General features: G+C 40.7%; 1 protein-coding gene across 1 annotated transcript; it reads right to left on the bottom strand.

The window, feature by feature from the left end:
- LOC142126979 (DNA (cytosine-5)-methyltransferase 3A-like) lies at positions 1-23879 on the bottom strand. Its single transcript, XM_075194302.1, has 6 exons — positions 23875-23879; positions 22181-22364; positions 21222-21306; positions 17326-17471; positions 1048-1146; positions 1-120 (listed from the first exon to the last, which is right to left on the bottom strand). Exons 1-6 carry the CDS (start codon positions 23877-23879, stop codon positions 1-3), a joined length of 639 nt encoding a protein of 212 aa, XP_075050403.1.
- Between the last annotated feature and the right edge of the window lie 1028 nt (positions 23880-24907).

The raw sequence follows: 24907 nt of genomic DNA, 5'->3' as shown, positions 1-24907 counted from the left end.
TTAAGCAAGGCTGCTGTCCTGCCGAAGAATCTGAATAATACTCTGCTGAGTTCCGGTGGTGGTCCATTGACGGCGGATGGACTGATCCAACATTACGCAGTCAGTTCTGTCTAAGGTTATCTGATCAAATAAAGAATTAAAGAGAGAAGAGCTGAGAAGGACTTCACGTTGGACATTACCATCACTCTTATTCACTGTGCCATAAATAACTTGATCTGCATTACCAAGTTATATGTGTTTGATCTGTTAACTAGTAAATGTCTGGTACAATTTTGTTTAGTTTATTAATGTATAATGTAAAGTATTATAAATCATTGCTGTCTGTGTATTGTATACTACTATAAATTTCATGATTTGTGCTGTTGACTTTTTGTGCTTCTTATAAAAAAAGATAATAATAATAATAATAATATTTGTAATGAAAGACAGGTCAAACTGTACAAGCACATATATACAGATAAACACAAAACTAAACTCACATGTAGTATTCTGTCTATGTATAATGTAATGTTAAGCACCAGGCTACTGATAATACCATGGTAAACCAGATAGTTTGTCATTGAATTATTGTATGATGTTTTCGCAAAAACCACAGTTTACAGTGACTGACAGTTGCTGTAAATAATAATTAAGTAAAATATTGAATTCATTTAAATGAATGAATTGGCAGCACCTGTGGTCTGAGTGGAGGCAAAGATCAATCACTTACAGTTCTCCACTAACCAATCGCATGTGTTTTTTTTCTGCAAGTGTGTGACAGCTTCCTCTGCTTAGACCACAGATGCAGCCTACTTGGATGGGAGGCAAATGTTCGCGTCACAAAGCACAGTACACATGCGCTGCATGCAATCCACTCATCTGACATGCGTAGTTTTTCGAGGTGCCATGTGGTGGCAGAATAATGTATTGTAGGAAACTAACCTTTTGCTTCGTGAAACATATGACTTTATTCATTTTCCTTTAAGAGTTATATGAATAAGGTTACACTGTGTTAAATGTTATCTTAATGCTAGGTACATCTATTTAAAAATATCATACAGTACTTACCACCAAGTCTGAACTAGACTGAAATATTTCAATGTAGTGAGCATAATGCTGGTCATCCATCTGGTCCAGAATTGCCGTCATACACGCCACAAAATGACTCTAAAAATATTACAATCAATAAGGAAAAAAATTTAGTATCACATTTTTAACAAATTATTATAATACATTACAAATGAACAATAAAACCTATATGAGGATAGTTACAAATGGAGTTTTCAAGAAGACCCAAACAATCCTGGGCCACAGGCCATCAACTAGACAGTTCTGATTAGCTAAAGTTCAGCAAACCCTACAACATTAGGTGACTCAACAAACTATCATGATTACTATGTGCTCCAGATAGTGATATCACAAGGCTCCATTTAATTACCATTCACACATTATACTTCATAGTGGTCCAACGCATTAAACCAGGCCCAGCACGCCTGTAAATGTGGCCCAGAAGGAGCTTTGTTTGTGGCAAGGGGGCAGCACTGTGATGTCATCACGCCCAACATCCATTGCGGAGCGCAGCACAGAGGAGTCACCCGCGCGAAAAGAACAATCAGCAGCACAGAATTGGAGAAAAGAAGAGAAGAGGACAGGAGAACAAGCCGATTAAAAGGTAAGTTAAGGGGGAATTTTTTCATTATTTCAAGGGACACTGACAAGTGAATAAAAGTCACCTGGTCCTGGAGCATCATGGACCTTATCTCCCTGCTACATACTTCTACTTGTAATACTAATGGGGCATTATATATTATTCTTTTTGGCCCATTATAAGTTGTTATCCCTTAACTAACATAGTGGTGTAATTAGCAAAACAGGTCACAGTTTGGGGTCACAGTGGTGTATATGTGAGGTACCGCAGGCCTGGTCAGGGCACCCTGATATACAATGCCTGGCTTAAATGCACTTTATTGATATTGCATCGAAACAATACAAAAAGTGATTATAGTATAATAACTAGAGAGGATTTTTTGAACAGGGCGATTGAAAGGTAAGTATAGGGGGATTTGAAAAAAAGTGATATATATATATATATATATATATATATATATATATATCACTTTTTTTCTCATATATATATATATATATATGTTAACTATGTTTTCTATGGTTTTTTGGATGATCAGCTATCGTTATTGTATCTTATGTGCGGCCCAAACCAACTCGTTGTCTTCCAATGTGGCCCAGGGAAGCTAAAAGGTTGGACACCCCTGCATTAAACCAAGCAGTTTATATCACTGTAGTGGGTGATCACTTCTATTGATACAAAATAAATATGAATTGTCAATTGACAGAAAACATACTGTGGGTTATTTATTTAACTGATGATGTGTATTTTTTTGTTCAGTTATAAAATGAAATAAAATGCTGTATAGGTTGATTTGGGTTACAGCACTATAGCACCACGCAGTTTTCCTGGACCTTCAAATGGCAAAAAAGAACATACTCTGCATGTCAAACTAGGGGACTAAACCCATTATCATTTATATATATATTCAGATAAACTGCTTTCTTTTACCATTTTCTCTACACGTTTTTCATTTTTTGAAGTGATAAAAATATTTTAGCAATATTACACTATTATCCTTTATTTCTTCTTTGTTCTCTGATGATGACCAGTGGTCGAAGTGTAAATTCAGAAGTGGCGGTATGGACATTCAGAAGTGGCGGTATGGACATTCAGAAGTGGTGGCATGGACATTTAGAAGTGTCGGTACGGACATGTGGCGGCATGGACATTCAGAAGTGGCGGCATGGACATTTAGATGTGGCGGCATGGACATTTAGATGTGGCAGCATGGACATTCAGAAGTGGCGGCATGGACATTCAGAAGTGGCGGCATGGACATTCAGAAGTGGCGGCATGGACATTCAGAAGTGGCGGCATGGACATTCAGAAGTGGCGGCATGGACATTCAGAAGTGGCGGCATGGACATTTAGATGTGGCGGCATGGACATTCAGAAGTGGCGGCATGGACATTCAGAAGTGGCGGCATGGACATTCAGAAGTGGCGGCATGGACATTTAGATGTGGCGGCATGGACATTTAGATGTGGCGGCATGGACATTTAGATGTGGCGGCATGGACATTTAGATGTGGCAGCATGGACATTCAGAAGTGGCGGCATGGACATTCAGATGTGGCAGCATGGACATTCAGATGTGGCGGCATGGACATTCAGAAGTTGCGGTATGGACATTTAGAAGTGTCGACATGGACATTTAGGGGCATATTCAATTGTTGTCGAAAACGCCAAAAATCTTGCGGTGCGCGCAGTATTGGCATTATTACGGTAATAGTGCACGTAAATACCGTTATTACGGTAGTTTTCTCGCTGGATTTCAGCTCGCAGCTCCCTGAGCCGCGAGCTGAAATCCAGCTTACTATTACCGTAATAACGGTAATAGTTTTAATGCCGCTGGGATTCAAAAGAATTGAATATGCCCCTTAGAAGTGGCGGTATGGACATTTAGAAGTGGCGGCATGAACACTTAGAAGTGGCAATATGGAAAATGTAAGTGAATGTAATTAATAGTTTTACAAAAAGGCAGTAGGAGAAGTGGCGGTAGGTCATACCATATAACGTATAATGTATACTAGCCCACTTCCACCAGAGATTATGAGTGACTCTAACACCATACATCTCTGAAGACTCTGACACCTGAAACCTGGGAGAACCCTATATGCTATATGCAAATTCAAGTATTTATTTGGTACCTAACAAGCAACTATTTACAAAAGGTGATTGCCATGTCAGAAAGAGGAAGTGAAGAGTGAGTTTTACTCTATATTACTTCTATTATTCTAATGCTAATTATCCTAATACTAATATTATTCAGTGACTAATACCCGTTTCTCACTTTATTTTTGTGTATTTTATTATAGAGTCCATTTTATCTCTTTTTCTGGTTTTTCAAATAGCTAAATACTTCTAGTTACAATTCTGTAGTCAATCCTTAATATAGATTGGGATTATTCTATAATCACTAGATTAGAATAGACAGTTTAAAATATTAATACTTACAGACACAAATTGTTCCCATAGATTTAATTTTGGCAGCTAGTAAAGATGAACTAAGCACCACAGGGTATTGTGATTAATGAAAGAAGTAATTCGGAAGAATTTCAAGAACATATCAGCATTTCTGTTCTCTAAAGAATTTTATTGTCAAAGCAATAACATGAATCATTTCAACAAAGACAAAAATGTTAGTGAATTTCGAAGGAAAGACAAGAATTATGAGATTACATTAAAGATTATAGAGAAATTGAACATGGAAACTAGAAGTAAACACTGGAACAAAACTATTTTCTTAAAAACTGTTCCACAAAATATTTTAGATAACAACAAAATAAGCACAGGTATATATTGATTATTAAATAAAAAGTAATAGATATTTGTACAATACAAACAATGATTATTTTTATTTTTTTTCATTTCATTTATTTTGAGTTTCTTAAGCTATTTAATATTATTTTTCTAAAAATGACCAACCTACTACTTTATGATGGTGTTTGTTTTAGATTAATAGCTGCCAGTTTAAAAAATAGTTAGGCTTTTGTATATATTATGTAATACGAACAAACTTTATAGAGTGACATAGAGTGAACTTCATGTCATTATTTTATCCCATAGTATATACAAAAATATTTGTCAATTATTAATATTAACTTTTCAGTTGACTTCTAGTGGAAAAATAAGCATGTAACAAAGTTGTGTTATAACCTATCTACTTGTGAGTTGGAGATTTCAGGGAAGTCTTAAAACAAAGTTATTCAGGCTCTCATAGAGCCTCCTACCTTCAAAGTTTGCTAAAATAAAACTATGCAGACAGCCAACATAACTGTTTTTACTTTGTTGTAACAATGTTGCTAGAAATATTAATGCAAAAGAATGGGGGACGCTTTTTCATCCCATGGACATCAGCTGTTTCCCCCCCTGGTGCCTCATTTACAATAACCACATCACCATCCTCATCATCAAGTTCCTCCACAGCGCCAGCTACATCATCAATAGCCTCCTCCCGAGCCACCTCTTCCCGTACAGTGATGGGAAGGTCAGGCTTGACAACCACCAACACCCTTGAACTCGCCTTGGGGATTTGTGATAAGTTCTCTTTAGAAGGCAGAGTTGTTTGCTGTTTTGTTGCTGACAGCATAACTCTCTTCAATTTTTTGTAGGGGGGGGGAGGAGGAGGAGGGCTAAGATCCGTGGGTGAAGCTGAACCACTAGTCATGAACACGGGCCAGGGCCTAAGCCGTTCCTTGCCACTCCGTGTCGTAAATGGCATATTGGCAACTTTACGTTTCTCCTCAGATGATTTTAAGTTTCTCTTTTTGCTACTTTTTCTTAACTTGGGCTTTTTGGATTTTACATGCCCGGTACTACGAGATTGGGCATCGGGCTTGGAAGACGACGTTGATGGCATTTCATCGTCTATGTCATGACTAGTGGCAGCAGCTTCAGCATTAGGAGGAAGTGGGTCATGATCTTTCCCTACTTTATCCTCCAAATTTTTGGTCTCCATTATATGTAGCACAAGATACTGCAGAATGTGTGAAATTGGTAATATTGCAGTACCAATGGACTTATACTGCTGGATTGGTTTTGCAAATTTGGTTATAATTATATATTTTTTTTTAAATTTTTTATTTTTTATTTTTTTTTACTTTTTTTTTATTTTTTAAAAACTTGGGAATAATGGGGAAATAACTATGCCCTTAGAAGCACAGAGCACAGGACACAGCACCACTGGACTGAACAGGACACGGCACAGGACCCAGCAGCACTACGGAACTCAGCAGGACAGAGCACAGGACACAGCACCAATGGACTGATACTGCAGAATGTGTGAACTTTGTAATATTGCAGTACCAATGGACTTATACTGCTGGATTGGTTTTGCAAATTTGGTTATAAATATATATTTTTTTTTAAATTTTTTATTTTTTATTTTTTTTTACTTTTTTTTTATTTTTTAAAAACTTGGGAATAATGGAGAAATAACTATGCCCTTAGAAGCACAGAGCACAGGACAAAGCACCACTGGACTGAACAGGACACGGCACAGGACCCAGCAGCACTACTGAACTCAGCAGGACAGAGCACAGGACACAGCACCACTGGACTGATACTGCAGAATGTGTGAACTTTGTAATATTGCAGAACCACTGGACTTTTACTGCTGAATGTGTGAACTTGGTAATATTGCAGTACCAATGGGCTTATACTGCAGGATTGGTTGTGCAAATTTTGTTGTAATTAAAAAAAAATGTAATTATTTTTTTGTGTTTTTTTTAAATAACTTTTTTTTATTTTTTTTAAACACTTTGGAATATTGGGGAAATAACTATGCCCTTAGAAGCACAGAGCACAGGACACAGCACCACTGGACTGAACAGGACACAGCACAGGACCCAGCAGCACCACTGACCTCAGAAGGACAGAGCACAGCACACAGCACCACTGGACTGATACTGCAGAACACAGCACAGCACAGCACAGCACAGCACAGCACAGCACGAGATCTAACAGGACAGAGCACCACCTAACACACCCTCCCTCTACCCTGATCAATGCCCGAGTGAAGATGGCGGCGACTAGCGGGGAATTTATAGGATCCGAGTATCGCGAGATCCGACAACGGGATTATGAGTCAGAGCCTCAGTTTCAGATTTGAATTTGGCGCCAATACCCGGATCTGTCTCGGATCCGACTCGGATCGGCAAGGTTCGGGTGGGCTCGGATTTCAGAAATCCGAGCGCGCTCATCCCTACATTATTCCCAAGTTTTTAAAAAATAAAAAAAAAGTAAAAAAAAATAAAAAAAATAAAATAAAAAATAATAATATATAATTATAACCAAATTTGCAAAACCAATCCAGCAGTATAAGTCCATTGGTACTGCAATATTACCAATTTCACACATTCTGCAGTATCTTGTGCTACATATAATGGAGACCAAAAATTTGGAGGATAAAGTAGGGAAAGATCAAGACCCACTTCCTCCTAATGCTGAAGCTGCTGCCACTAGTCATGACATAGACGATGAAATGCCATCAACGTCGTCTTCCAAGCCCGATGCCCAATCTCGTAGTACCGGGCATGTAAAATCCAAAAAGCCCAAGTTAAGAAAAAGTAGCAAAAAGAGAAACTTAAAATCATCTGAGGAGAAACGTAAAGTTGCCAATATGCCATTTACGACACGGAGTGGCAAGGAACGGCTTAGGCCCTGGCCCGTGTTCATGACTAGTGGTTCAGCTTCACCCACGGATCTTAGCCCTCCTCCTCCTCCCCCCCCCTACAAAAAATTGAAGAGAGTTATGCTGTCAGCAACAAAACAGCAAACAACTCTGCCTTCTAAAGAGAACTTATCACAAATCCCCAAGGCGAGTTCAAGGGTGTTGGTGGTTGTCAAGCCTGACCTTCCCATCACTGTACGGGAAGAGGTGGCTCGGGAGGAGGCTATTGATGATGTAGCTGGCGCTGTGGAGGAACTTGATGATGAGGATGGTGATGTGGTTATTGTAAATGAGGCACCAGGGGGGGAAACAGCTGATGTCCATGGGATGAAAAAGCCCATCGTCATGCCTGGTCAGAAGACCAAAAAATGCACCTCTTCGGTCTGGAGTTATTTTTATCCAAATCCAGACAACCAATGTATGGCCATATGTAGCTTATGTAAAGCTCAAATAAGCAGGGGTAAGGATCTTGCCCACCTAGGAACATCCTCCCTTATACGTCACCTGAATAACCTTCATAGTTCAGTGGTTAGTTCAGGAACTGGGGCTAGGACCCTCATCGGTACAGGGACACCTAAATCCCGTGGTCCAGTTGGATACACACCAGCAACACCCTCCTCGTCAACTTCCTCCACAATCTCCATCAGATTCAGTCCTGCATCCCAAGTCAGCAGCCGGACTGAGTCCTCCTCAATACGGGATTCATCCGAGGAATCCTGCAGCGGTACGCCTACTACTGCCACTGCTGCTGTTGCTGCTGTTAGTCGGTCATCTTCCCAGAGGGGAAGTCGTAAGACCGCTAAGTCTTTCACAAAACAATTGACCGTCCAACAGTCGTTTGCCATGACCACAAAATACGATAGTAGTCACCCTATTGCAAAGCGTATAACTGCGGCTGTAACTGCAATGTTGGTGTTAGACGTGCGCCCGGTGTCCGCCATCAGTGGAGTGGGATTTAGAGGGTTGATGGAGGTATTGTGTCCCCGGTACCAAATCCCGTCGAGATTCCACTTCACTAGGCAGGCGATACCAAAAATGTACAGAGAAGTACGATCAAGTGTCCTCAGTGCTCTAAAAAATGCGGTTGTACCCACTGTCCATTTATTGGTGCGAATCATACAAGTTCAGGGTTTTTAATATATATTGTGGTGACCCACTCCTCTACGCAGTCCAGGTACATTTATTGGTGCGAATCATACAAGTTGATGGTTTTCTTATTATATATATTGTGGTGACCCACTCCTCTACGCAGTCCAGATACATTTAATGGTGCGAATCATACAAGTTCAGGGTTTTTAATATATATTGTGGTGACCCACTCCTCTAAGCAGTCCAGGTACATTTATTGGTGCGAATCATACAAGTTCAGGGTTTTTAATATATATTGTGGTGACCCACTCCTCTACGCAGTCCAGATACATTTATTGGTGCGAATCATACAAGTTGATGGTTTTCTTATTATATATATTGTGGTGACCCACTCCTCTACGCAGTCCAGAAAGATACCTCGTTGCAACGTTTTGGACTAATAACTATATTGTGAGGTGTTCAGAATACACTGTAAATTAGTGAAAATGCTTGTTATTGAATGTTATTGAGGTTAATAATAGCGTAGGAGTGAAAATAAGCCCAAAAACTTGATTTTTAAACTTTTTTTTTTTTTTTTCAAAAAAAATCCGAACCCGAGACCTTAAATCCGAACCGAGACCTTTCGTCAAGTGTTTTGCGAGACAAATCCGAACCTCAAAAATAACGGAAATCCGGATCCAAAACACAAAACACGAGACCTCAAAAGTCGCCGGTGCACATACCTAAAATTAATCAGTTCTTCATTCATCTACTATACACAACATTTGTGGGTAGATTTACTAAAGCTTCTAAAATGGGAAAGGAGAGGTTTTTGCCCGTCACAACGGAGCATATGCTTGGTGACACATTCTAAAATGTACTAGATCAGTGATAGGCAACCTGACACTTCAGGAATCGCAAGGGTAATAATGTATTGTTTAATTAACACAATACATTTAATTAAAGAAAGAGACACCCATCTGTAATAACATCTCAGCAGGAATTTTAAACAAGTGCTTCAAGCTATAACAAACAAATCTGACAAGAATAACAGAGGGCTGGAATTAGCCCGAAGTGTATAAACGCTGAGGGTGCATGTAGATGAAAAGTATAGGTATAGCAAGAGTTAAGTTAGCTGGATGTAGTGGGAAGTGAATCAGCCAATCAGAAGGGATGTAAACGGAAGGCTTATATTTCAGGAAGGCTTATAACGTATGGGAAGAGCAGTTAACTTCCTCTTGCCATCTGGAGAGTTTCCCCACCCATCCAATCCCTATTTTTAGTCTTAGGGCTAGTTTTACTAAGCTGCGGGTTTGAAAAAGTGGGAATGTTGCCTATAGCAACCAATCAGATTCTAGCTGTCATTTTGTAGAAAGTACTAAATAAATGAAAGCTAGAATCTGATTGGTTGCTATAGGCAACATCATAACCTTTTCAAACCCTTAGTTTTAGTAAATCTAGCCCTAAGAGTGTGTATTTTTGTCTTGTCAGTTGAATGATTTTCATAAATAAAGGTTTAGTAGTGGCGGTAAGCAGCCCAATCAGCGGCCAATTTGGTTACATTCAAGGCATGGTAAGCACTCTCCCCAAAAGCGATTGGGCAATTGGTCAGAATAACCCTTCGGGGTTTTGGGGCTCCGCTTAGGCAGGCGGTCCTCAGCTAATGTGCCAAATGGGGAAGATTAGCATTTAACGCCTAGACTTGTCCAAATAAGTTTGGACAGAGATTACAATTTACAGGTGTGGCCTGGGGGCTGATTGGTCTGCTTATATTTGCGACCCCTTTTCAGCATATTTCTCTTTCAATAAATTTCTGACCTTTCATTTCCCCAAAACAAGTCTGTGTGTCTATCTATATTTTATGTTGGTAAGTTAACTCTTGTAGAGGTAGCCATGGTAAAGGTAAAAGATGTCAACCATTAAGCGGTTTATAAAACAGGAAGGAGCTGGGGGGTGCAAGAGAAGGCTCGGAGGGATAGATAAATGATAGCTAGTATCTGATTGGTTGCTATGGGCAACACCCACATTTTTCCTTTTTAGAATCTTTAGTAAATCTACTCCTTTGTTTCACAGAAACGTCATATCAGCTGCATCATTCTGACTGCAAGTGGCTCACGTTTACTTCAATATGTGTCTTCAATTGTTTCACTTCACTTTTCTTGGTATATTTTTGTAGTTTGTTTCTGATAAATGCTTCTGTAGTCCAAGGAAAATGGGTTTATTTATAGTCCTTTTATTTAAGACCAAGGTGAGAGGGAACATGGAATAAAACAGAATCACATTTCATGTTTATGAGAAATCAGCTTCAAATGCAACCCAAACTCTGCATTATGCCCTTGTTAGCTGAAACAATAGAAAGAATTTAGAGTTCCCCACTCATCGCCACTTTCTATAATTGTTCATATTGTTGGTTTGACGGTAAATGGAATGTAAACATTAACCATACAGCCTTGACATTCCTTTGTGAGTTCTGTGAGGCTTGTACCATCGGATTGTCTCTATGCACGCACACATCTAATTATCGCTCTTCTGCTAATCAACCTCCTGCCTGTTTGCATGAGGCAGACATCAGTTATTCAGCTGTGCATACAAGGTCAGGCAAACTGGGGATATTTAACATTGCAAAATAGGTTGCTGCCGCCCTGCCTGTCTCCTAAATGAGAGCCACTCCACAATAAGAAGGTGACAGTGTCACAGCAATCATCAGTGAAGAAGCCTCATTCAAGTGGCTGTCGTGCTTGGACCATCAAAACAGACATTTAAATCGACATATGCTAATCATTGATTTGTGGTGTGGATTTCATAAATATTGTTTCATGGCACCTACTTATGTTGTCCCGAATTATAAAAAGAGCTATTCAGCAACAGTTGTTTATATTCCAGCTAACTTCTAGAATGATTAAATACTAGATCTCTTCATCAGACTCATATTCTTTACATGATTTACATCTTATACCAAAGACAATCATATATTAGACCGCCATACCTTATTTGCAGGCTCATTCGTTTTTTGTTGTCTGATTGTGATGTAGGCAGGAGGCCGGCAAATTTATCTGCCTCTAAAACAGGTCCGGTTGTGTTTTATAGGAGTTGTCATAAATTAAATACATCTGTCATAGTAGACCTGGCCTCTCCCTTTTTTCTATTGATGTGTCCCCAAAACACTGTAGTGGTGGGGGGGTGATTTACTATCCCCTTGTATATAAAAAAAAATTAATATTGCCAACTTAAGTAAATGTTTTGTCCCTACTAAATACTTATCTAAAATATTCTTCTTTTCTTGATACAATGTAATCTATATGGGAAAAAAAGACTATATGTACTGAATGGACCGCCCCCGAGGAGTACCTAGTGTGAATTAGATACTGTCACTAGTGTACACTATATTTTGAGAGCATGGTGCTAATATCCCCTGGCCAGTGGTACTAGTAGGGATCCCTTGGCATAGGCCCAGTACTCTCTAGGTGTGGAGTCTGATTGTTTTTTCGCCCCCCTCTTCCCACCAAAAGACCAGGCCCAATGTTGAGTAGGCTGGGCTTGTACAAAGTGCAAGGGATAGTTTTTCTTACTTTATTTCTATAATATATTTTTATACCAGTCTGTCATGCAAGATAGCTCATACAACAAGCAGTTTAAGCTAGCTAGACTGAACCACATCTTTTTTTTTTTTTACTAAAAAGCGGCAGTTTGCCATGCGGTTCCCATCACTTGATACAATGTATAAATAATGAGATGGAGGTTTTAAACCGTATTGTTTAAAACCACATATTTTGAGGTTTGGTTTGCCCTTTCGCAAATTGCTCAGTTTACAAACCGCACATCAGAGAGCCTGAAACTCTGCTGCTAGGAAATCTCCTAGTGTGTGTTATCTGCTAGACAGTGTTAATGTTACTCCTTCTTGGTTATTCTGCCCAAACTCGACGTCTCAGCAGAAAAAATGGTGACATTTGCAGAAGCTACAACACCAGGGGCCAATTTGGTGAGGCAAGGTCATCATTGGTGCATGTGCTTTACTCAAAAAAAAAGGTAAGCCTCAAAGTTCTTTATGCATAGATCTATAAAGCAAAGGCTTTGGGGTCTATTTATAACCCCAGCGCGGTAACCCTCAATATATAACGAAGCACCACAGCAATTTACAATTTCGGGGTTGCTCTGATTGGCCGGCATTAAACCCCCTCCTAAACGAAGACTCCTTTCTGTTCACCGGTAGCCTAACACTGCATGGAGAAAGTGCTATGCGCATGCGTTCAGAGCTTTCTTCCAAGAGGGATTCAGCAAACCCAGATAGGCTTCGGCTCTATCCCACTGAAATTGACCGATAGCGCCAAGTTTAATAAATTACCTAATGCTGCTGTCCTCATTGATGTCTATGGAGACAGCAGTATGTGCCGGTAATTATGTTAAATCTATGATTTCTCCAGCGTTAACCCTTTGATAAATGTAAAAAAGTGTCGAGAGAGCCTTTTACCAGCATTTTGGCCTCTTCACCACTTGTTAAATAGACTCCTATGTGTTTTAATTTTATAAACTCCTCTGTCACTATGGTCTTACATAACAGTGTGGAAATATCATCTTTATAGAAGAACTCATTTAAGTGCGGTGAAAATTGACAATAATTCTCCCTCCAGCACAATGAAAACTGAGTGATTGATACATAATTCTTTAGATAACTATTCTCATCTGATGAAAAATGATTTATATAATGGAATTAAATGCTGCTGGCACTGGATTAAGCTGAAGCCTGAGAAGGATACTTCAGTAAAGTCTCTCAGTGGTTCTGGTTAGGAAGTGATGAAACGCTGCAGGGAAACCTCTTCAATGTCTTTTTCACAAAGTTGACTGGTGTTCTTTAAGACCCTCTACAGCGTGATATAGAGCTCATGAGTAGCTATGGGCCAAAAGTTTGACCTTTCAGAAGATGGTCATGATGATGAATTCCAAATTTGGATGCCTGAAGAAGTGTAATAATTATCTCAGACACAGAGCACACCGACACTTAACACTCAGGTTCTTCCCCAAAACATTCCATAAGTATGCACAAAAAAATAATCAACTGCACAAAGGCATCACTTACATTACCCTGAAGGGTCTGTTTATTAATGCAAGCACAGAAGAGAACACACCATTTCAGGAGTGATGCCCCTACTTCTAGTAGCTAACCTCATATACGAGTAGCCAGTTATCACGCAAGACACTGCTAAAACCTTAATTCATGCACTTATCTCCCGCATTGACTATTGCAATTCCCTCCTTACTGGTCTTCCCCAAAACAGACTCAAACCCCTACAATATATTTTGCACGCTGCGGCAAGATTGATTTTCGTTGCAAATCGTTATTCCTCTGTTGAATCACTCTGTATGTCTCTACACTGGCTGCCTGCTTTCTACCGAATCCAATATAAAATACTTTTACTAACCTACAAGGCCATCAACAAAGCTGCACCAACATACATATCCTCTCTTGTCTCAAAATATCTCCCAACTCGGCAACTCCGTTCTGCACAAGATCTGCGTCTCTCATCCACCCTCATTACATCCTCCCATTCCCGGTTACAGGACTTTTTTCGGGCTGCACCCACTCTATGGAATTCTCTCCCTCACACAATAAGACTCTCCTCTGGTCTACAAACTTTCAAGCGTTCTCTGAAAACCCACCTCTTCAGACAAGCTTATAATATTCCTCAACCACCCTCTTAACCTCACTACCTTATCCTATTACCACCCGTTACACAATTTCACACAAGACAACTACCCCCTGACCAACATTGTTGTGTGACAGGATCAATTAGCTTATAAGTCACTTTTACCTTTTTAGCCTGGCTGGGCCGAAATGCAAAATGTAGACTTAGCCTCATGTGTCAAACTCCCATTGTCCCATAGATTGTAAACTTGCGAGCAGGACCTTCTCACCTCTTTGTCTGTTTTGCTCAGTTTGTTTATTAGTTTACTGTGTTTGTCCCCAATTGTAAAGCGCTACGGAATATGTTGGCGCTATATAAATAAATGATGATGATGATGATCTGTCATTCAATAGACAGACTACTTTACTGAAAAGTTTAGTTCACCTGAGTCATTAGTTAGCACCAATATAGAGTTATCACACCCTGTAATGAAATGAATAGCTTGAGCTGTGACATGCCTGTATGAACTACAGTTGACTCCATCTATAGCGTTTAGGAACTTCAGCTGTGAGATAGCTAAATATGTTATTTGTATACTATCAATCATTTGATTAAATAAGCTTTTAAAAGGAAAAATACATTTAAAATATAAGATACAGACCAAAGGTTGTATAAAATTCTGCAGTGTCAATCCCCCACACATTCCTCCTTTTCTTCTTTCTAATAAACCAATACTTTCAAGAGAGTGAAGCTGTACAGCGTTCCACAAGTGAAAGCATTTCTGGGAATAGCAGAATACTGCAGACAGTGAAATCCTATTTTTTCTCAAATAGCAGCCACAATGTGTGACCTCAGAAAGAGCACAGCACCATATCCAAAGGAATGTTTTGCCAAACTTAAAACAAGCACTGTCACCTACGTTAGGGGGATATTTACTAAACTGCAGGTTTGAAAAAGTGGAGATGTTGCCTATAGCAACCAATCAGATTCTAGTTTATTTAGTACATTCTACAAAATGACAGCCAGAATCTGATTGGTTGCTATAGGCAACATCTCCACTTTTTCAAACCCGCAGTTAAGCAAATATACCCCTAGGAATCCCAACATATGGAAAACCATTCTCCTTTTCATACATGAGCAGGTAGGACATGCAACATGGGTTCTTACACATAGACATCTTGACAAACAAAGACCTGTAGCATACTTCAGTGCTCTCCTAGATCCTGTTGCTCAGGCTCTGCCAGTATGTCTCAGAGCTGTAACAGCAGCTGCACTGATAATTGAAAACTCTGCAGATATTATCCTTGGACAATTGTTTTTGTATGTTCCATATGCAGTAGAAGCACCTCACACTTGTAAGCAGACACAACACATTTCTACTGCCAGGCTTACAAATTGAGAACTCAGTTTTCTGGTCCCCTATAACATCATTTTGCAAAGATGTGCAGTTCTTAATCCTGCTACATTTCTGCCCCTTCCTGAGGAGGAAGAGAGTTTCCACACTCAGAGGTTGGAAGTTGGGAGTATATATCATGTTTGTTTACAAATTGTTCGCCAATTTTTTTTTCTCAAGGCCAAATCTTGTTGTCACCCTGTTGGATAACCCTGATATTACTCTGTATGTTGATGCTAAGGCATTACAACTTCTACACCATACTTGCCAACTATCCTGGAATGTCCGGGAGACTCCCTCATTTTGGGTGGGTCTCATGGACTCCCGGGAGAGTGTGGCAATCTCCCGTATCTGCCCACTTCCTAATGAAGTGGGCAGAATTAGGGCCAAAATTACGCGATTCTCAAGGGAATCTCGGCATTTGGCCCCACCCCTTGCTGTAAAATGACGCCATTACGCCACTGGGGGCGGGTCCAAAATGATGCAATTTGAGAGCCCCGTCGCCCGCATGCCCACCTCCCCCAGGGAGGCTCCCGGACGCCAACTCCAAAAAGTTGGCAAGTATCCTCTACACTCCACACAGATGGCAAACCTTATAGCATTCACTGGAGCTTGCCAACTGGCTAAAGACAAAACTGTAAATATATACATAGACTTCTTATACGAGTTTGGTGTAGTCCATGATTTTGGGGTTTTATGGTAAATGAGAAAGGTTCAAATGCACACCTGTTACACCTGCTAAGGATGTACAAGAACTGTTGAATGCATTAATGCTACCAAAAGCTGTAGACATTATGAAATGCCAAGCACACACCACAAAAACTAATGTGGTTTCCAAAGGTAATAACAGAGCTGCCAAAGCAGCAAAGTCAGCAGCAGAAAATGGGTTAATAGAACACAAATGTGAAATAATGACTCTTACTGTAATTCCTGATGAGCAAATGTTAATTGCTATGCAATACAGATCTCCAGCTGGCACCAGAGATGATGTGAATCAGACCACACAAGCTTGTGGAGCAGTAAGGATGTTAAGCCTGTTGCAGCAAAAGTTTGTAACAAGATGGTTTCTCTTTGATGTCATAAAGGCCATCTTGGAAAAGGGCAAATCTAAGGGCAAGTTTACAAATACAGGGACCTCTAGTGGTTGGAGGTGCAAATATCAGAGTAATTTCTTACACTCACACTGTAAGAAGGTACACTACTAGAATAAGAAGACATCCTTGCAGATACTTCCCCCAGTCTGTTTGCAACAACAATTCTAGGTACACAAACTTAGATGTGAATAATAAACACCAGCCTTGAGTTGCATCAATAAACACCAAGTAGCTCTCTGGAGGAAGCAAATAAAAGGCCCCAGCTGGGAAGAAAAAGCAAAGTAATGAACTTGACAATGAATTTGGTGGGACCTAATCTGGATAAAGGATTTTGTGCTTTCTTAGCATCTACAACCATCTTTGCCGGAGGAATCATGTTTATTTTGGATGCATATTGTATGTTCCCTGTAAAGCAAGTAATTTGACAAACCCAGATTCACAGTTGGGAAAACAGGCCTGCGGAAAAATGTGCTTTCATGCACCCACACAATCACTGCCCAGGTAACCAATGAAACCAATTGTTAGGTGTATTCACATATACTTTTCACAAGAGGAAAGACAACTTTGTACGCAGTACCAGTGGGATACAGGTAACAGACCCTGCCTTCAGTTTAAACATACTTCAGCTACATACCTCCCACAGAGTCAGTATATGATATTGGCAGAAGTGACAATTTGTGACTAATTACTCCACATACTATGTGTTGATCACAGAATGCCTCAAGGTGGACCCTGAGTGTGCGCTGATGTATATTGTGGATATGACGGAAGGATCCATTAATAGGTCACTCAGGGTCCACCTTGAGGCATTCTGTGATCAACAGACCAGAAAATAAAAATATGGGATAATGGGCCCCTATACAAACTCACCTGTCTGCGGGTGATAAACTGTACGTCGCCCACATACTCGATCTCTCCAGGATGGCGGACTGTGCCCACTGTCATGGCGTCCTCACACACCTCCGAGGCCACGTATCGCTCCACCTTGATGCCCAGTCTCTTTAGCACCAATAAACCTTTCCATGACACAGAATATAGAGACATTATTAGTCATTATGGGATTGGTAATAGTGATGACCATGTGATGTTACCAATAGGGTGCAGTTATATCTTTATATAACATACTGGGGGTAGATGGGGTCTGGGTAGGGGAGCAGTAAAAGCCTCTAAGAGGGCAGCAGTATGACTGCTGTAACACTGCTGGACACTGCAAAACAAACATACTTCCAATCTCTTATCTATGCTCAGGCTTCTAACCCCAAACGCTGTTTTAATACATTTAAAGCTCTTCTCAATCCTCCCACCCCAAACCCTCTGTCTACTATCAGTGCTCAGGATCTTGCTTCTTATTTCAAGGACAAGATTGATAAGATCAGACTAGAATTGGTATCCTCTTCCTCGACAAGCAATTGCCTCAATTCCTTCCCACTACCCTCTGACACTCTCTCTTCATTTGACCCCACAAATGAAGAGGAGATTTCTACTCTCTTCTTATCCTCCTACTCTACCTCCTGTCCTCTTGATCCTATTCCCTCGCAAATTGGTAGCTCATCTCACCTCTAACTAAAATCTGTAATCTCTCGCTCTCTACTGGCATCTTTCCGTCACTATACAAGCATGCAGTGATTACTCCTATTCTAAAAAAACAAGATTCCGTCCCAAACTCTCTCTCAAATTACCGTCCCATCTCTCAGCTCCCATGCCCCTCCAAGCTTCTAGAGAGACTTGCCTACACTCGTCTCACACGCTTCCTTTCCGCAAACAACCTGTTGGATCCTCTTCAGTCTGGCTTTCGTTCTCAACATTCCACAGAGACTGTGTTGACTAAGGTTTTCAATGATCTGATCACTGCTAAAACTAAACACCATTACTCTCTCCTAATTCTCCTGGATCTCTCGGCTGCATTTGACACCGTTGACCACTCTCTTATCATACAAACGCTGCAATCCCTAGGGCTTCAAGACACTGTTCTGTCCTGGTTCTCATCCTACCTTTCTAATCGCTCTTTCACTGTTAATTTCTCTGGATCCACCTCTGCTCCGCTTCCTTTATCAGTTGGAGTACCACAAGGCTCAGTGCTAGATCCTCTGCTGTTCTCTATCTATACCGCTTCTCTGGGAAAGCTGATAAGTTCCTTTGGATTTCAGTATCATCTCTATGCGGAAGATACCCAAATTTATCTATCCTCTCCTGATCTCTCGACATCTGTGCTGTCCCGTGTAACTGGCTGTCTTTCTGCCATTTCATCTTGGATGTCCTCTCGCCAACTCAAACTTAATCTTTCTAAAACAGAGTTAATAATATTCCCACCCACGAACAAGAGCATTCCTGACATTTCTATCTCTGTTGATAACATGACCATAAATCCCACCCCACAAGCTCGCTACCTAGGTGTAATTCTTGACTCGCACCTATCCTTTGTTCCCCACATTGACTCTATGGGCTAGATTTACTAAGCTGCGGGTTTGAAAAAGTGGGGATGTTGCCTATAGCAACCAATCAGATTCTAGCTTTAATTTATTTAGGACCTTCTACAAAATGACAGCTAGAACCTGATTGGTTGCTATAGGCAACATCCCCACTTTTTCAAACCCGCAGCTTAGTAAATCTAGCCCTATATCTAAATCATGTTACATACATCTAAAAAACATTTCCAGAATTCGCACATATCTCAAACAAGACACTGCAAAAACCTTAATTCATGCACTTATCATCTCCCGCATTGACTATTGCAATTCCCTCCTTCCTTCCCTCCTTCCCAAAAACAGACTCAAACTCCTACAATCTATTTTGCAAAATCTATATTGATTTTCCTTGCAAATCGTTATTCCTCTGTTGAATCACTCTGTATGTCTCTACACTGGCTGCCTGTCTTCTACCGAATCCAATATAAAATACTCTTACTAACTTACAAGGCCATCAACAAAGCTGCACCAACATACATCTCCTCTCTTGTCTCAAAATATCTCCCAACTCGGCAACTCCGTTCTGCACAAGATCTGCGTCTCTCATCCACCCTCATTACATCCTCTCATTCCCGATTACAGGACTTTTTCCGGGCTGCACCCACTCTATGGAATTCTCTCCCTCGCACAATTAAACTCTCTAGTCTACAAGCTTACAAGCGTTCTCTGAAAACCTACCTCTTCAGACACCTCATGTGTCAAACTCCCATTGTCCAATAGATTGTAAGCTTGTGAGCAGCGGCCTTCTCACCTCTTTGTCTGTTTTACCCAGTTTGTTTATTAGTTTACTATGTTTGTCCCCAATTGTAAAGCGCTACGGAATATGTTGGCGCTATATAAATAAATGATGATGATGATGATGAGTGACAGGAATATACATAGAAACTGCTGGAAAATATATCCAATATACGTCTATCCAATCAGAACTTCTTTCCCATGTTCTGACCAATCAGAGTGAAGCCACTCTGATTGGTTACAATGATTGGATCCTGTAAGGGGCACACTCTCACTCTCCATGTTTGTTTTTTTAAACCCTTTGGATTGCAAGCCTGCTGGAAGAAAGAAGAGGCCACAATGGATAAGTGAGCAGTAAGGGGCTAGGAAGGGGAATGTGTTGGGGGAAAGGTTATTTATATAAAGGAACATGTCACGGTGTATGTATGTTTATTTTACAGTGTAATTGTACAGGTGAACTACAGCTCCCAGCAGACCCTGGATGGCATGGCATGATGCTGCTGGTAGTTCTACAACTGCCAGCACACCCTAACGCTTTAGGCATGACAGGGCTTGCTGGGACCAGTAGTTAACCAGCAAAAAAACATTATTATTTATATTTTATTTTATTACTCCACAACCAACGCACCAGGGGTACGGAAAGAGCTCTTGTGCTTTCAGCTGAACATGTTGCACCAGGGTACGACACACGCAATAAATATACCTCCTGGCAGGCGTGTGTCTGGGTATATCAGCCTCTACGTAGGCAGCGAGTACACGAACGTGGCTTTACTATACTTGGCCTATGATGAATCGCTCCTTCGCTCCCTCGTCCCACCTCACTAAGCCCAGAGACTAGTACCTGTATGATGTGTCTAAGTCTACATAGGGAGTTACGCTGACGCATTTCAGTCCGTATGCGCAATAGGGGGTGGGGCACGCGATAGCAGAGCACAGATTTCAGACATGAGTAACTGTATCTGAAGAAGGCCGATTGTTCTAATTTAGACAAGTAAGAAATAGCAACTCTATAATGTTTTTTACGAAAGGTTTAACATTACAGAGCCGACGTGTCCTCGCATTGCCCCCTTAATATTAGCAATGTAACTGTCGCTATTTGAAGTGACGTTAATCTGTGTGCCGACATGATAGCTGGGTTGCCGAAATTTCTCTGTGTCACTTTCAGTAAGTCGCTATTTCCTACTTGTCTAAATTAGAGCAATCGGCCTTCTTTAGACACAGTTACAACTGTCAGAAATCTCTTTGTCGCACCAGTGACTATCACCACAATAGGGATATACATATTTTACACACAAAAAAAAGACTTGTGTAAAAGGGTACACGAGCCCCTTAATGTACTGGATAATGGAGTACCAGGTACTTTGAATAATATGGCATTCCCAGAGACGTTGCTTAATAGTCTCCTTTGTTGTGAGAGTATCCTGGTATACAGCATATACCCTAAGAGGGTCTGTATTACTTCTAGCAAAATAGTCACCATGAAGGAGACAGGATAGTTCTGGTTATTCAGCCACCATCTGGTTGGAGAACATAATTAATGTTTCAGTGAACAGAGTGTCAGCTCACCTGTCGCAATGCCGTCAAACAGGGACAGGACTCGGATTGGCTTCCTCCTCTCAGGTGGGATTGGTGTGCAAAGTGCTGGTGGATCCTGAGAAGTAATGAGATCGGGATGAGAGACACGGGGTCAGTTACCCCAGAGGGATTAGGTCAAACGTCCACAAACCAATAGATATATTATAATGATTCCCTTACAGAGCTCCCATCAAGGGATAAACTAGATCGTCCTGTGCCACATAGTACAACTGACACACGTGTCACATAGTACAACTGACACACGTGACACAGGTACCTGAGCTATATACACAGTTATTCTCAGTATCTCCATCCTATAACACCACCAGTAATTACATCCAGTCTGACACAGGTACCTGAGCTATATACATTTCTATTATCCTTACTATCCAAGTTCTCAGACCCCAAGCAGTGGTATAAGCCGCTATGGTTATGCCCAGGGCTGTGCTGGTCACTACGGCACCTGAGTGGGGACATTTCTGCCATGAGGCATGAGGCACACCACAGGGGGCATACATGAGGGGAGCGAGTGATGGAATTACCATGCGTCTCCTCGTGGATCAGTCCATCGGGAGGGAGACACCGGGGAGGAACGTTCCATGATAACATTGTTGAGGGGAGATATAGAAACAGGAGATGTGGGAACCATGTCAGGTGGAGAGAGGGACGAGAAAAGCTCTACATCACAACACTGGACCCCTCATTGTAAATCCCATCTAACCACCCTCTTAGGCCATAAACGCTGCGTGCTGCTGAGTATCACGTCACACCACGTATATTACCATTACTGGTGGCCATCAGAAGCTGGTTAAGAACAGTGACACGCTATATATGAGACTCCATGTGCTGCCTCTATTAAAATACGGCCGGCGGTAAGGTACATACTGTATGTGTGGTCATACGGTATGTACCTTATGTGTGACAGGACATCTGATTCATGGCTCACTTACGTATTCCAGGTCATGGTTGTTGGATAACAGAGACTGCAGGTGGGTCGCCCAGTCTTCCCGTCTCTGTAGCAAACCATGGACCCCGCTGCGTTCACACATGAAGCATTTCCAGGGGTCTTCCTGTATGGCGGTCTGAGCGGCCCCTGATCCCACCAGCAGGTCCACACATTCTACACAGAAACATCTGACACGGGACATAGATTGGAAGGGAAAGGATTATACATGCAACATACATGCCACATAGGAATACTCTTATGTTGAACAGACACATGGCTGTTATATTACAGTGCGATACATCCTCTGTGGTAACCCTGGAACTTAAACTTGGCAGTATTGTGTAATGTGGTCTCCTGGTACAATGGCAGGCGCCCAGGTGTACAAACATTGCAGTATACCAGGAGCGCCGTACACCAGGAGTGCAGTATACCAGGAGCGCCGTATACCAGGAGCGCTGGTTTCTTACTTGCGTTGCACGGTGTGGGATGGACTGCGTAATGACTGGTGTCACTACTGTTGTAATGTATCTGGAGGGGACAGGAGTCGCAGACACCGCCTGTCATCCTCTCTGCTGCGTGGTGAGTACCCTGTTTCCCGCCCTGGGGGATGCCATTGCTCTTCAGCTTGGCACCAGCTATTACCATTTAAAGGGCCACAGCCTCTGCCAGACTGTTACTGCGGGGGATATAGGTTTACTGATAACAGCCTAACCTGGCATGCCCTGAGCCGTTTAACTGTCTAAACTCCCTGAGACTGCCTTACGTACAAATAACTTATTGTATATATTTACTTTAATTAAGGGTGCAGTTCACCTCTGTATATCATTGCAAATGTACTAAAATATTTTATATTGTGTTGTATTTCTGTATAGGAAAGGTATTGATTTATGAGGTAGCTATTTGTTGGAGGAAATCTGGTTTGTAACTTCAATAGAAAATCCTCATTAGGTTAATTAGACCTTTTCATCTCGGTGAAACATGGGTCTTTTTAGCTTGAATACACAGCAATGAGTCAATACCTTTTCATTGTTTTAGAACCTGTCTGAACAAAGTGACAGCAAGTGATTTGGGAAATTACAGATTGATGTTAATTTTGGTAAAGCTTAACATAACGATAACTCCAACCCTAGAGAATATATCAAATCCTGATGTTAAATAGCAGATGTAATATGTCAGATGTTTTGGTGCTGTGCAAATAGAGGACTGTTTGTCCATGTATTAGTATCATTCCATCTGTAACTTCTGAGATCACTAGTACCTCAAACTAGTGTGTAACTGTCCTTCAGAGATTTATTTTTCCAATATATATGTAAGGTAAAAATAAATACTTGAATTGTTTGAACCTATCTTTTCTGCGCTGCAGACTACTGCCTCATATGTAATTAGCCATTTTAATGTAAGAACGGCTAATGAGAAATTTACAGACTGCATGTACATATATAAATATCATCCCCTGTAATCACTGCCTTATCTCCAATACCTTCGGTTTTAGTAGGTTCCTTTCTGTTTTATTGTAGGTTCTGTTGAGTAATATAGCTTAGAATTCAGGTTTAGGGGCCTATTATTTTAACTTTTGATTGTGGTTTAATTGTCGTGGCAATAATTATTTATCATCTGCAATGATAAAAAAAAATATATCACTGAGGCAGATAAACATTAATCAGCAATAGCAGACCTCAGCAGGAAGAGTAAACATACCGCATAGTTGGGTCAGTCTCAGTCTGTGCCCTTTAATAAATAGACCCATTAGTGAAAAAGACTGTAGTGGGCGGGAAAGACAGGTAGTGGGAAATTGCCTGTCACTAATAAAGAACTATTATTATTATTTATTTATAAGGTGCTACAGATTCCGTAGCGCTGGATACAGTAAGCAAGTCACAAATAGATGAGGTAATACCCATAAGTAGCACAGATGAGTGTGAGTAATGCTACGGGGACTCACACGGAGAGCAGCAAAAGACATGACAGGATGTACGAGAGAGTCAGACAGCGGACAGACATGAGACAATAGGTGGAGAGGACCTTGCCCGTGAGAGCTTACATTCTAAAGGGAGGGGTGGTGAGAGAGAGTAGGACTAGCTGGGAGTAAATTAAATATATTGCCTGATAGGTTTGCAAAATCTTTATTTTTCTTTGAGCTCAGTCTAAACATAAATAGTACATTAACATGCCAGAAATGAGTCATTCTTCTTAGTCCTGAAGGAGGGCAACACCCATTAAACTGTTTATAGCTAATGTCCCTGTTTATAGAACACTTGATAATTTGCTTATTACCCTAACCGAAGTCTGCTGTAAAGAATAATGGCACATCAATGGTCACACATCAAAACAAATCACGGAAGCAGAAAAACATTATGCAATGATCATTTACTATATCAGATGAAAAATTAACATTTAATGAAACTTCCAATCTAGAAAGCACAGGAAATAAATACAATCTACACAGCTACTAGGGGTTGCAGATAAGCCATATACACATAGATTTGTGTACATTTATTATATAACCCCACAAAATGTGTGAAGTGCCTTTCAGTATATATGACACATTGGTAATAACTTTCAAACCCTTAGAATATATTAAGATTCTTGTCATGAATAGTTACTGTGACACATGTACAGAAGGTTGGAGTTCCAGAGGTAAGGGTCTTTTAAAGACAAATGTTTAAGAAGTTGTGGCAGTCAACAGTGCAGCGAGAGAGACAGCTTTGAGTATATGAAAAATAATAGGTAA

This window comes from Mixophyes fleayi, unplaced genomic scaffold, assembly GCF_038048845.1.
Source record: "Mixophyes fleayi isolate aMixFle1 unplaced genomic scaffold, aMixFle1.hap1 Scaffold_28, whole genome shotgun sequence".
Taxonomy (NCBI): Eukaryota; Metazoa; Chordata; class Amphibia; order Anura; family Limnodynastidae; genus Mixophyes; species Mixophyes fleayi.
Note: the sequence above shows the minus strand (reverse complement) of the source record. Positions and strands in the feature narration are given on the sequence as shown.